Source organism: Narcine bancroftii, chromosome 4 (assembly GCF_036971445.1).
Source record: "Narcine bancroftii isolate sNarBan1 chromosome 4, sNarBan1.hap1, whole genome shotgun sequence".
Lineage (NCBI taxonomy): Eukaryota > Metazoa > Chordata > Chondrichthyes > Torpediniformes > Narcinidae > Narcine > Narcine bancroftii.
The window spans coordinates 219,259,333-219,274,430 of record NC_091472.1 but is presented as its reverse complement, the minus strand read 5'-3'; the positions used below and the strand labels follow the sequence as shown (position 1 = coordinate 219,274,430).

Here is a 15,098-nt window from a genome sequence, read left to right as displayed (position 1 = left end):
AGCGCCATTACATGGTTAGTGCAATCCTATTATAACACCAGCAACCCAGGTTTGAATCCGCCACTGTCTGTCAGGAGGTTTATGTTCTCCCCATGACCCACATGGGTTTCCTCTGGGTACTCCAGTTTATTTCCACATTCCAAAGTTGTATGGGGTCAGTAGGTTAATTGGTAATGTGTTTGTCTTTGGGCAGCGTGAGGTAATTGTCCAGAGGGGCCTGTTACCATGTTGTGGTTTCTAATTTAATTTACATTGAAACTCCCTCCAAGATTCTGCCACTTACCGGCACACATAAAGGAAAACTTGCAATGACCGATTAAACCCTTTGCTCACATCCTTTGTGGCGAGGGAGGAAAATGGACCACCCAGAGGAAACCCACATGGTCACAGGAGGAACATGCAAACTCTGCACAGACAGCACCAGACTTTGGCTCGCTGTTGCAGTGAAGCAGTGGTTCTACAGATGTGCGCTGCATTGCCCTGCATGTTGTATGGGACCCAATAGATTGTATAGCTCCGCAAGTATTAGAGAGCTACGAGCTCATGGATCTAGACACATAAATCCTCATAAATTCATTTTTAAGGAGTGACAAAAGAATGAACTTCCCGCCACCCCTCCTGCAAAGGTGCAGTTAGCGAGGAGAATGGATAACGCACCCAAAAATAGCGGGGTGATTCCTGCACCTTGCTGCCTGCAGAGTTGAATGAGGTGGTTGGGAGGTGGGGCTATTCAGTAAACACCCTGACATAGACGATGGTATCTATGTTAGGTTTGTAACCTTATCCAGAGTGGGCTCCCTGATAGAACTATGGTCCATTCAGCAGCAGACAGCTTGATAAGCAGGAGGGCAAAATCTACCACTGGGGAAACCCTGACTGCAGTGTGACAGGCAGCAAACACCACAGTCCTGCAATGCGTTTTATAGGTAGATTTAGGAAAGGATCAATGTTTTTATTAGTTGTATAATACAAAGATTGATCATTAATTGATAACAGACAGATTCTATGATGAATCTGAGCTGATTCCATGTCCTGTGAGACTGTGCATATTTGATCTGGAAGATTTCAAATGAAATATGTGGCAGATGTTATCCGTTAGACATTAGGAGAATTGAATAGTCTTGAAGGAAAGAAACACCCACCCACCCACATACAACATACACTCAAACACACACATCCCCCACCCCCATTCATCCACTCACACACACATACCCATCCACCAACTCACACACACACCCCTACCCCCAATATACATTCACACACAACCCCACCTACACACCCCTCCATACACACACACCCATCCACCCACCTACACACACACAATCTCTCCACACACACCCATACATAACATACACTCACACACCCCTCCACACACACTCATACTCCTCCACACACACCACATATCCACCCACACACAACATACACTCTCACATACACCACCACACTCACCCATGCATAACATAAACACACACACCCACACACAACATACACTCTCACACACACACCCCATCCACCCACACCTCTCCACTCACAAAGTCACACACACACCCTTCCACACAGACATACACCCACACACAAACCCATCCACACAACATACACTTACCCACACTCCTCCACACACATCCACACTCCCACCCTCACACACCCATTCACCCACACACACTCCTGCACACCTCCACACACATCCATCCACATCCCCACACTCATACCCCCACACACACTCCAACATACATCCCCAACACACTCCAACACACATCCCCCCCCACACACACACACTCCAACACACATCCCCCACACACTCCAACACACATCCCCCCCACACACACACTCCAACACACATTCCCCCCCCCACACACACACTCCAACACACCTCCCCCACCCACACCCACACATATGCACCCACCCACATACACACACAAACACATGCACATACAGATGTGGAGGCACCTCTTCCACATGATCTTATCTAATACCTACAGATTGTCAGGAGTGCAGAATCGCCTCCTTGCACTTCCAGCACTTTAACACCCCCAGGCTTCAGTGAGAAATGTGAAGACCACAGACATGGGTCTGCGATGGTCCCAGACAGTCAGTTGGAGGACAGAATCTCCTCCAGCTGTGGTCCAGTGATTACAATTGCTGTGTGATCAGGTCAGAGGACTGGGAAAAGGAGGACACAGAGAAACTGACTGCAGGCTCCATCTTCCTGACACCAATGTTGGCTCATGCTGGACTCCTCCTGTCACACTCCCATACAGCATGGAAGGAGGACATCAAGTCCATGCTAGCCCACAGAATAGCCCCACTAATTTTCTCCGTGATCTACTCTTCTCACCAGCTTTATCACCCCACCTCCAGAAGAGCACTGGTGAGCAACTGATTGACCTACCAACCTGGGCAGGAAAGCGGTCCTCCTGAGACCAAAGGGAACACACATAAACTCAAAACATGAAGTGGCAGAGCTTGGAATTGAACCTGGGTCACAGAAGCTCTCAGGCAGAGGTTCTACCAAGCCACATCACCCTCCATCGGTCTATCTGTATTCCTCTGAACCCCTTCCTCTTCGCAGAACACCTATTCTCCTTAAGAAGCCTTGGACCCTGACTCTGTGTGGGCAAAGAGAACCCTGTGACCACATCCTCATCCCTGCATTGGTTCAGCCATAACCCAGGCACTGGCTTTACACTCATTCATTAAAGGTTGTACGTACGTGGGCATTTCTTGACACAGGAGGCTCCATAGGTGTACTTGGCCCTTGGATTGGGTTCCACCTGGAATGTTATTGTGTTGTAAAAGAATGGCAGGGGACATTGAATGACGCAGGATCCGCTGTCATTGAAGTTGGTGCAGGCCTGGAAGGTGAAGAGAGGGACCCAATGTTACAGGGAGGTTGATGCATTCACAGCATGATTATCTGACCCTCGGTGAGCTCTGATGCAGGGGCTTCAACCTGAAAAGTTAACTCGCTGTGTCCTGACCTGCGGGCTGTGTCCAGCATTCTCTGCTCTCTTATTCTGTTATTGTTATACTTCATCCCCACTCCACAAGCATCGGTTCCCATCACATTATCAGCTGTCCTGCTTGAAATGTTCCATCTCTCCCTTCTCCTTCCCTTCATCACAGTTTAGGATCACACAGTCATGATGAGCTCTTAAGTGAAGAGATTTGGATGCAGGATTTGCAATAGGTGAGCGTGCAGGTTGAGGAGCACACCAGTCATTGGGAAAGGTGACAGAAAGTCATTGCTGATGTTGCTACAACTGAATGCTGGGAAACTGTGCATCAGTTACACGGGCGTTGGTGACTACCTCCCAGAGTACTGTGCACATCAGGGAAATGCAAGAACCACCGATGCTGGTGTCACGAGAAGGATCCTGACTGGAAATGCTGACTGACTATTCCTCCTCGTGGGTGGTGCCTGGCCTACAGAGTCCTTCCAGCTCCTCTTGGTTTTGTTTAAGGAAGGATGCGGCTCGGTTGGAAGCAGGTCGGGGAAGGTTGACCAAACTGATGCTGAGAATAGACAGCTTGTCTAATGTTAGACAGATTGGGCTTGCATCCTGAAGAATGAATGAAGACGAAGAATGACTAAAACATGAGAGATCCTCAGGAAACTCCAGGGTGGGGTGGGTGGGGAGAATTTAGAACTGAGCGCCATCGTTTGAAAATAACTGAGTTAGGACAGAGGCGATATATTTTTGCTCCAAGGGTAGTGAATCTCTATTCCGCTTCAAAAAGGACAGTGGAAACAGAATCTTGAAATATTTTCTAGATGGAGGGAGAAAGTCTGTGATTATGTGAAGAGATGAAAAGTTATTGGGGGCAGCGAGGTAAGAAGGTGAAGTCAGTCAGTCGGATCAGTCATGATCTTAATGAACGGCGGGAACATTGGATTGTAAGAGAAATGGAGGGGTTGGGGCTGTGAGGGAGGGAAGGATTTGATTGATGGGGAGTAGGTTTGTATAGACCAGCAGAATTGTTGGCTGAAGGGCCTGCAGTCTGTTATACTGTTCTATCTGACTACCTACCAGAATTTATTGTCATGAACAAGTCATGAAATTTGGAGTTTTGTGGCAGCATCACAGTGTAAAGATTCATAATATAACCATCTTACAACATTACTATAAATAAAAATGATAGTGCACGAAAGGTAAGGCCATTTCTATCTATCTTTTTCAAATTTAGATGGGCTGTACATGTAGGCTACACGGTTCGGCAGTGCACGAGGCCATGGGCAGACACGTTGGCATGGGAGTGGGGCGCAGTATTGAAATGGTTGGTCACTGGGAAATCTGTGGGTCTGCGCTCCTGCTTCTGCCCCTGCCCCCACCAATATATTCAGGCTCCTGACTACATTTTACTCAAACTTTGATGAAGGGCTTAGACCTAAAACACTGGTTGTGTATCTTTATCTTTGCGACATAAAGTTCGCTGTTTGACCTGCTGAGTTTCTCCAGCATTGTGTTTTTACTTCAATCATAGACTCTCAGTGAATGTCGTCAGTAGAGGAAAGGGAGACCCCGATGACCCTCTCGGCTGTTTTGGCGATCCTCTGTATTAAGTTCCGTTCCGGAGCCTTGCAGCTACCGTTCACACCATGATGCAGCCGGACCGGGCACTCTCATTTGTGCTCCAGTAAAATATTGCCAGTATCATGCCAGCAACTTGGCAGCTCGGTCCTCCCCATCTGTGGTAAGAGAAGCCTATTCCTGAGACCAAACACCTTCCACTGTAGCAGTCGTGCTCCAAGGGCGGATTAATATTTGCCTTCGACCAATTTACACAATATTCTCCATCAGGAATATTTAGTTACATTTTCCATGTTGCAACTGTTCAAGGTGTTATCAACACCTAGAGATAACTTAAGGAATGCTTTACTTTCATTCAAATGAAGTTTTGTGCCAGAAGATTTAACAAATGAAAACACCAGTATCTCAAGCAGGCCGCAATCTCACCTAAAAAAAGGCCTGAAGCATGAACTCATAAAAACACATTATCACAATTCATGTCCTGGACAGGCATTAATTAAAAGTTGACTGATTTACTATTGGGGGAGGACAGAGCTGGCATGATACTGGCAACATTTTACTGGAGCACAACTGAGAGTGCCCGGTCCGGCTGCATCATGGTGTGGACGTTAGCTGCAAGGCTCCGGACCGGAACTTAATACAGAGGATCGCCAAAACAGCCGAGATGGTCATCAGGGTCTCCCTTTCCTCTACTGACGACATTCACTGAGAGCATTGTTTAAATAGGACTCAAAGAATTATAGAGGATGCTTTCCATCCAGCACACAGGATCATTGGAATGATGTGCAGGAACATCAAAATCAGAACTGCCAGGCTGGGAAATAGTTTCTTCCTGCAGACTGTGAGAATGATGAACAGTATCCTGTAACCGAGTAAATCATTCCATATATTTACAGCTATATATTTACATTGTATCTGTATGTGTTATTCTTATGTAGTGTGCATTTAAAATTATACCTTTATGTATGTGTGTGCACCTTGGTCCAAAGAAACACTGGTTGTATATGTACAGTCAGTATGATTATAAACTTGAACTTGATCATGATTGTGGTAGGTAATAATGCAGGAAGGACTGGAGTGAAACTGTGAGAACATAGAACACTATGCATACCACAGGCCCTTCAGCCATCGATGTTGTGCTGACCTATATATTCCTACCAAACAAAAACTAGTAAACTCTTCCTACCTTGTGGCCCTCTATTTTTCTTTCATCCATGTACCTGTCTCTCTTACATAGCCCTAATGTTTACCCTCCACCACCACCAAGGCATTCCAGGCACCCACAACCCTTTGTGTAAAATGTATACCCCTGATGTTTCCCCTAAATTTTCCTCCCTTCACTCTGTACAGTGAAGTATTGGGACAAGGGCGGAGTCAGCCTCACAGAAAACACTGCAGCTAGCCCATCATTCACCTTTAATGGAGCTAGAAAATGGGAGGTGGACTAAGAATTCAGATCAGAGATTTGTGGCAAGAGGAAGGAATGTGGAATCTTCTTTCTTTCAATTACGACAGCATTGTTCAATGAGATGCTTCAGTGAGCTGAAGCGCAAGCTACTGGGCAGGTTGCATTGCCTCAGGTAATACACTAACCCACCAGATGGAAAGATTGACGGGACAAAGCTGGAGAGAAGAGTGCTTCCAGACCTGCATTCTAGAACCTCCTTGGCAGGGAGACATGCACATCGATGGGACCAAATTCAGGGTAATCTGAGGTTAAACAGGAAAGTCTGCAGACACTGTGGTTGAAGTGCAACACAAGGTGCTGGAGAAACTCAGTAGGTCATGCAACTTCTAGGAGACAACAAGCGCAGGGTTCTCCTTGCCCTCACCTACAACCCTGCCAACTCCCACATTCAACAATTTCCAACACCTACTACGTGATGCATCACAGACACATCTTCTCTTCTCCACCCCTCTCTGTAGGGACCCCTCCCTCCGTGACTTCCTCGTCCATTTATCCTTTCTCACTAATCATCCCCTTGGCACCTACCCCTGCGACCGCCGGAAATGCTGCACTTGTGTCGACACCTCCTCCCTCACCACCATTTGGGGGCCTCTAACAGGCCTTCCTTGTGAATCTGCCAGGATCTTCTACTGCATCCGATGCTCCTGTTGTGGTCTATCGGAGAGACTGGGAAATCGTTCCTCTGAGCATCTTTGCTCTGTCCACTGCAATGATGGAGTCCTCCCAGTGGCCAACCCTTTAAATTCCACACCCCGTTCCCACACTGACATGTCTGTCCATGACCTCATGCACTGCCAAGCCGAGGCTACCCGCAAATTGGAGGAACAACAACTTATATTCTATCTGGACACTCTCCAACCAGATGGCATGGACTTCTTCTGTTTCCATTAAACCTCTCCCCCATTTTATCTGCATTTCCCTATCCCTCTGTCTCCTTTCCTCCAGCTTCCCACCCTGTCCCCTTCCCTGTTCACTGAGTTACCCCCTCCCCTTTTACTTCTCCCCTCTCACCAATATATACCTATGACCGCTTGCCAGTCAGCCTGTGCTTTCCCAACCTCTCCTTCCATCCCTACCCACAACCTTCCCCTTTCTTTATACCCAGGTGCTTGCCTGCTTTTTGCTCATGCCTTGATGAAGGGCTCAGGCCTGAAACATGTGTTGCCCTTTGCTTCCTATAGACATTGCTATGTTTCTCCAGCATGTTTGTGTATTGTAGGGGAATCTAAAATGGTTCTGTGGTTTGCACTCTGTTGGGAATGGGTCAACGACACCATTATGAATCGAAAGTGACACTCTACCGGCGATGTACCGTCACTGCAACCTACAAGCAACGGGTCTATGATACGTAGCTACATACAAAGCAATCGGAGTCCTTTGGACCGGAGCAGCCTCCTGCACATTCCCGATGGCAGCAGTCACTCACGAACGGGCTGAAACATCGCTTGTCACACTGCTGGGCACACACCGTTTTCGTAACTGCAGAGAGGACAAAAACTGCATGTAATTTCAAGGGCATTTCCATGTCACACTTTCCTTTCAAAGGAAGAATTGTCCAACAATTTAGCATGCACTTTAGGCTGTTAAATTACAGGAGCTCTCGGCACACGCAAATTACCTTGGGAATGATGGCACTTTCTCTGAGAATATTTAGCATTAGCATAGTTTTGCTTGAGTCCTCTGTCAATACAAAAATCTTACTGTACAAGAGAAATGAACTGTGAGCTGTAGACTGCGGTGTAAAAATTATACGTATTTAAAACAATGGCTCCTGGAATAATGAAATCGTGTTTGTCATATTAAAACAGCATGACAGGAGAAAGCAATGAACTGGCTGTCAGTTCAACATTGTCGAAGAAACCACCAGCTCAAGTTCACGCAAGTAAATGGTTTGCTGGCTTTGAAATAGCTGAACTCGATATTGATTCAGCCACTCATTTGTCCAGAGGGGGGCCCATTTCACCACCTCCGAGCTGTGAGTTTGACCCTCAACCTTTGCAATCCAGAGAATAGCTTTTCAGAGCATCGATGACCGAGTTGCGGTTCCTAAAAGCATAATTACGTGCATCTCAATAAGGGGGAAAGCAGAGGTGGGCACTTCAGATCCATCAACGTCTAATGATCCGCACGGCTTATTCCACCTCACTTTTGTATCATCTGTAATGGAGCATTAAGTGAGCAGTAAATTTCACTGAAGCGAATCCACCTCTTTTTGCAGAGTGAAATGCACCTTGATTTTTTCCTCATTGCAGGAGAATATTCTTCCCCAACATGGGTATGCCCCCAGACACATATGCCAAGCACGCTGCTGAGATGCTCCTGCCTCGATTCGAATGGTGGAGCAGATTCAATGGGCTGATTGGCCTTGTTCTGCTCCCCTCTCCCACATCTGTTGCACTCTCGTGGGCTGTCAACAAGTCGAGGGCGGTCTGATACACTGGTGGCTGCTTCCAAGTTTGAATATCAGCACTCTGATATTCCCATTTGAGAACTGGTTGGTTAATTAGCCACTGCAAATTGTCCCAAGCACAAAGGAATGGCGGCAGTATCCAGAGGGTATGGGGCCGTGGGGAGAATCAAATGGTGATGGTGTAGACCAGCCATTATTTGTGGGGCGATACAGCCTTCCTGGAGGCCACAGCACATTTAAAGTGGGCCACAGACTGAAATCGTAAAATATTTTTTGTTTTTTTTATGTAGTTAGTAGAAGAGAAGTACAGAAGAAACCATAAACTTGATCGCCAAAAAAAAAGGTGGAGAATGGCTGGTGTATATTTGGGATAAAAAGATTGATGGTTTACACGGACCTAGTCGGTTTCCATTCAGTGCACCTTACAGTTGAATTAATTTTGTTGAAAGTCTCAAGAACAATCATAGATATGTTAAGCTCTCCTGCACAGCAAGGCTGGGAATACGTGGATAATGTCTGAACATTTATTTTGGATGAATTTTGCTTGGAAGTTCTCGAGAATAGTAACAAGGTTCATGAGTTGACATTTTTAATGAAGCTAAATACAGCGGTGTCGATACTGCGAGATTTCTCAGCAAAAGGAGGTTTTGGAATATCGACGATATTCCAACCGCTAGCCTACAGGTCACCCCTGGGCAAGGTGTAGTACCTGTTTAGCCTCCCAATGAGGGTCACGTGAAGCCATGGATTGCAGATTGCGGGTGAATTTTACAAGCAGATTCTACAACTTGGAATTTATGTTTGTAAAACTGAAAACGTTGGGCATCGATCAATGGCCAGGGTTACCCGTCAATTTGGACATTGCAACTGAAGAAGGCAATAGGAAACCAATTCAGTAGTTTTCCCTTGTATAATCATGAACTCAACATCGATTACAGTCTCAGCTCAAAGATGGACCCTTCACCAAAGGAGAACAGGGGAAGCAATATTTACAATTCAAAGGATCAAATTGTGACAGATGGAGAGACGTGATCTCCCACGCTGAATGGCAAGGCACCTGAATGATGATGAAATATAGAGATTCGTAATAATCTCTGTTGCTTTAATAGTGTAAGTGAGCTTTCAAAGTAAATATTCAATCTGTATGCTTCTTCCTTTGCAAAGGTGAGGGGGGGGGGGGTTGGGCGTGGTGCAACCCCTGTATGTATGTATTGTATGAGCTGGCCCACCCCCTGAACCTATGACTCCTTCCTCCTGGAAACCCCACCTCCCTCAGTACCTGCCTTGGAACCAGACCTGTGACATGTGAAATGTATTGATGTCTTAAGGTGATTAAAGCCTATTAATTGCAACTCCCTGCCTAATGTAGTTGATCGATAGTGCTACAATGGGGAGCAGTGGTGGTTGGGGAAGTGTGGTCTGCAGTTATTAAGTTACTCAGGAAAGTACTACTGGAGATTGGTGGGTTGGCACCATTGTAAGAGACTGCATTACTCACATTACTTTGTTATGTTGCTTGCAGATCATCTAAAGACCGACTGACACAAATAAAGGTAGCGTTATATATCTGGATGGGGGAGGGTGGGGAGGGTGAGTGCTGGTGATATTCAGGTTCAAAGGTTACTTTGGAACTCACAGGGTTGATTTTGAAGAGCAGGCTCAGTCATTAATCGATCAGTGACATTTCTAAATGCGAATGTTCACCTTTTTTACTTAATGTAATTTCCGATAAAATTGATTTTATGAAATACCAGCATGCATATATTAGCATTGGGGCAATTTACAAGAAGATTGTCAGCAAACAACGAGTTGCAAACTTCTCCCTCTAACTTTCAAATGCCAGTAGAGAGAAACCTAATCAAAGCCAATGCATCTGTAAACACTTGCGTTGCTGCAGGAAACCAAAGGTTTTGATCTAATTCCTACCTCAGAGTGGAAGTGCAGGAAAACTCAAGGTTGACCTGATGCTGGTTCACTGTTTACCACGGTATGCTGCGCTGCCAATGAACTCCAGGCACGGACTCGTTTGATAATATTCAACCCCATTTGTGTCAACATCACAAGAAATGGAATTGCTTTCAATAAAAACACCCCTGGGCTACCGGTAACATTTTCCATCAAAATGTTCGGGCTGTTACAAGAATTTACTTTTGAGCAAGGAAGCACAATCTGTCGTGATGAACCCAGAATGTAACTGGTTGACTGCATGGTTCAAAGCATGCAAGTTAACAGGTTTGATTAAACAACACAAGTTGTTACTTTTTCTTGCAGCTGGACTGCTGCTATTCAGGATTCTGTTGCGGGTCTAACCTGCTGCAGGCTCGGAAGGCAGATTCCCTAATGTAGGTGCAAGGGAAGACCGGAAACATCCTACTTCCCCCTAGCTGCGTGACAAGCCCTCCCAGTGATCTTGGGCCGCCTATTCACACAGGAGCCCCAAAACATGCAGGTACTTGGATGGATTCGATGCTGACCATTCCCTTGCCTCTGGAGATTGTTGGATGGTGATAAGGAGGACTTCTTCCCAAGAGACATCTGGTAGAGGTGAGGGTGAGCTGTGCCAAAGTGTCAAGGGGGGAGGTCACAAAGGAGAGAAGAACTTTGGAACCTGGCCCGTTGAGCCTGCTCGGCCATTCAATAAGATCGTGGCTGATCTGGCCTCTCCTGTTTCCTGGAGCAGAGAGTTCCACAGATTCACCACTCTCTGGGAAAAGCAGTTCCTCCTTTGGGTGAAGAATGGAGTACATAGATACAAAGCAGGACAATACTTCATGGCCTCATAATTGTCAGAGATGAAAGGGTCTTCCAACATTAGCATTACCAGGACCAATATTACCTTTCAGCTCCTTACCAGTGTGGCGGAAAAATGGACACCCTAACTCTCAGCAGAAATGTCCAATGGCTTAGAGTCATTCAGTGTGGAAATATAATGGGTTGAAGGGCCGATACTCACTCCCTTTCTTTCTTCCTTCCTTTTTCTTTCTGTTGTTCATTCTATTTACCTATCTAGTTATCCATCCATCCAATGTAGATTACAAACATTAAAATAATGTTCAAGCCCATTTTTGATACTAATGACAATTTCTGATGAATCGTTAGTTCAGTTTCTCGCTCCACACCTACCAATTGACCTGTTGAGAAGCTCCAGCATTCTCTGATTTTAATGTAGATTTCCATCAATAAATGCAGTTTACTTTTGATCAGGAATGGGATCATCTTTTTTCAAGTGGGTTTGTAGCATGGAAACTGGCCCATTAGCCCAAACTGACCAAAATATCCCACCCACACTAATCCCTCCTGCCTGCATCAGCCCATATCCCTCAAAACACGGAAATCCATGTATCTGTCTAACTAACCTTTTCTTAAAGGTTGCAATCATATCTGTTTCAACCACCTCCTCTGGCAGTCTGTTCCATACACCCACCGCCCTCTGTAAAAATGTTACTCCTCAGGTTCCTGTTAAATCTCTTTCCCCACCCACCCCCCCAAAAAAAAACCTATGTTCTCTGGTTCACAATTCCCCTGATCATGTTGTGCAAGGGAACAGAAACGGTGCAGTACGAGGAGATCTCTCTACCCAGCTCACATGTGCTTCTGGGATCTTTGCAAATTCTGCACGTCGGGTCTTGAGGGAGAGTAGGGAAGTCTTCACGCCATTTGGCTGGGGAGTTTTGTTGAGAATTAAACAACGAAACGTGAAAAAGTGGCAGAGAAGTTAGTCAGGTAAATGAGCTTTAAGGCAATCCAAATCATAATAATTGAGAAGATGATCCAATGGGGGGATGGCAGAGGGAATTCTAAACCAGCCAGAAGATTGTCGTATATATTGCTCTTGTTAAGTGTGGAGGAGGCAGAGGTGGATTCTATCCTGGGAAATCATTCTATGACACACTGCAAAACAAATCCTGAATATTAAAACCGCCCTTGCCTGGAAGAAGAAGAACCATCTCATTGAAGTATATGAAGGAGACACATTCATTCCATTTTTATAAATGTGACAAGATTGGCAGAGGATGTCGAGCTCCTCAGAGGTTAGGGTCCAATGTAAAAGAAGCAAACAATGTCTCTTCTAAGATATGTAGCCTAATCTCAAGGAGCCCTGAACACTCCTGGGCTATTGTGAACATTTTTAGGCTCCTCATTTAAGAAAGGATGTGCTTTCGTTGAAGACGGTTCAGAAGAGGTTCACTCAGATGATTTCAGCAATGAAAGGGTTATTATATGAGGAACATTTGATAGCTCTTGACCTGGACTCATTGGAATTTAGGAAAATGAGTGAGGATCTCATTGATACATTTTGAATGTTGGATAGATTAGATGTGGAAAGGTTGCTTCCCATGTGACAGGAGGGCACAAATTCAGGATGGGTTTAGGAATTTCTTCAGCCAGAGGGTAGTAACTCTGGAATTTGTTGCCACAGGCAGTTGGGGAGGTCAGGTCATTGGGTGTATTTAAGGCAGAGATTGATAGGTTCTTGATTAGCCAGGGCATCAAAGGTTATGGGGAGAAGGTCGTGCAGTGAGGCTTTGGGGATCAGCTCGTGATTAAATGGCAGAGCAGACTTGATGGGCTATTTCTGTCCCTATGTCTTATGATCTTATAGCTATTTAATTTTTTTTAAAAATTAGCCATATAGGACAGTGTAACAGGCTATTTCGGCATGAATCCCTGCCACCCAATGGTTTAAACAGGAGTCTGTCTGGCTAGAGAGTGTGGGAGTGCCGGAAGCAAATCCACGGACACTCAGTCTCTGAAGGGACTCTCTTTCTCCTATTGTTAGGGCCACCAGGCACAGACATTTACATAACATTTTTTTGTGTTATTATGTTACAATAAAAGTGATCTTAGAACTGCCCATTACAAACATGTGATGCGTTGTCTCCCGTCTTTCAGCTGGGACACTTTCTCACTGGATTTGTTGGGAATCTGCAGGTCCAGACTGGACATTAATTATGTAAATATGCTTTATGAAGGATACTCACGAGTCTGACATTGGTTCTCAGATGGACCCCAGCATCGTCCATTGCAAGACTTGTGGCATTTCCCACCTGTGGAGAAGAACCACAATTACTCCCAATCCATCACTGACTGGATGCCAAACAACCCGACTAACTGTCCCATTACATTCAAAAGCACATTCACTGGCAATAAATTGCCAGTCTGGTATGGACCGCTCTGGGTGGACTGCCATTCTCCTGCAGATGTTATGGTGAATCCCTTTCAGCAATCTCTGATATCTGCAGTGTGGTTCGCATTGTGTCGATAATAAGCAGACCTGTGAATATTGAAGAACATAAGCAAAAAAAGATTCTGGGAATTAAAATAAATCACAAGCTGATGTTCTTTTCTCCGAGAAGGAATATTGGGAGACTGGTATGGAGATATCATAAATACCACTGAGCAGAACACTGCAAAATTAATGAACACAGCCCAGAACACGACAGGCAAAACTCTTGCCACTATCGAGAACATCTACACGGAACGCTAACATCGGAGACCTGCAGCAATCATCATGGATCCACACCGCCCAGCACAGGCTCTGTTCTCGCTACTGCCATCAGGAAAGAGGTCTAGATGCCACAAGACTCGCCCCACCAGGTTCAGGAACAGCTGCTCCCCTCCACCATCTGACTCCTCAATGACAAACTCAATCAGGGACTCATTTAAGGAGTTTTACTTTGCACATTACTTATTACTGAATATTTAGTTTATGTTTTGCATAGTTTGTTTGCACATCCTGTTTGTTTATATTTCTTTCATTTGTACACGTATCTTTTCTTGTGTACATTTTTTTGTACTACCTTTAAGTAGAAATTCTGCCTGGCCAGCAGGTAAAAGAATCTCAGAGTTGTATGTTATGACATGGATGTACTCTGAGAATAATCTGAACTTTGAAATTTTACCATATTGAGTCAGAGAATGGGAATACAGATTTTTAAATTTAGACATGCAGCAGGTAACAGGCCCTTTTGGCCCACGAGCCCGCGCCACTCAATTACATGGTACGTTTCAAACTGTGGGAGGAAACCAGAGCCTTCGGAGAAAACCCACGCTAATACAGGGAGAACATACAAACTCCTTACAGACAGTGCAGGATTCAAAGCCTGGTCCCGATCACTGGTGCTGTAAAGGCGTTGCACGAACCGCTACATTATCCGATGCAGGCCTTTCTGCCCACTGTCCTGCCAGACTGTTAAGCAACGTCAACACTAATCCCATTTCCCAGCATTTAGTTTCTAGTCCATTACACCCTGACAATTCAAGAGATATTTGTCAAGACTTATGAGATTCTCTCGTCAACACTTATCAATTGTGAGATTTTCTGCTTTCACTGACCACACCGGATAACAAACCCAGCCTCTCTCCATAACCGCCAACATTCAGGTGAAACACCTCGATACTCTCTCCCCAGTTTCCGCAAACCCTTGGGGCACTTTGATCAGTTGAGAAGAATTCAAGATGTTGCCACACATAGTCCAGTTGTTGCGTAAACATTTATCCGTTAACATTCCCATCAGAAATTCAAAGGGTGCAGTGGGAAGGTAGAAGTCACAGAGAGCTTGGAGCAGAGGATCCCGGAGTCATGTACCGTGGAAGTGATTCTTTCAGGCCACTATAAACACACTGACCACGGGCACCCATCCATATTGATCTTGTTTCCCACTGCTTAGCCCATTGCTTTCCATGTCTG

The 15,098-nt window shown here is 45.4% G+C and overlaps 1 protein-coding gene across 4 annotated transcripts in view; it reads right to left on the bottom strand.

Moving 5' to 3' along the window:
- The window catches only part of LOC138761594 (receptor tyrosine-protein kinase erbB-4-like), a 910,121-nt gene that overhangs the window by 321,701 nt on the left and 573,322 nt on the right, over positions 1–15,098 (bottom strand). For all 4 annotated transcript variants that reach the window (XM_069933967.1, XM_069933965.1, XM_069933966.1 and 1 more), the window contains 3 exons: positions 13,390–13,455; positions 7,358–7,476; positions 2,711–2,852 (listed from right to left, as the gene is read on the bottom strand). In XM_069933967.1, coding sequence (XP_069790068.1) covers positions 2,711–2,852; positions 7,358–7,476; positions 13,390–13,455 — 327 coding nt within the window. The remainder of the gene's footprint in view (positions 1–2,710; positions 2,853–7,357; positions 7,477–13,389; positions 13,456–15,098) is intronic.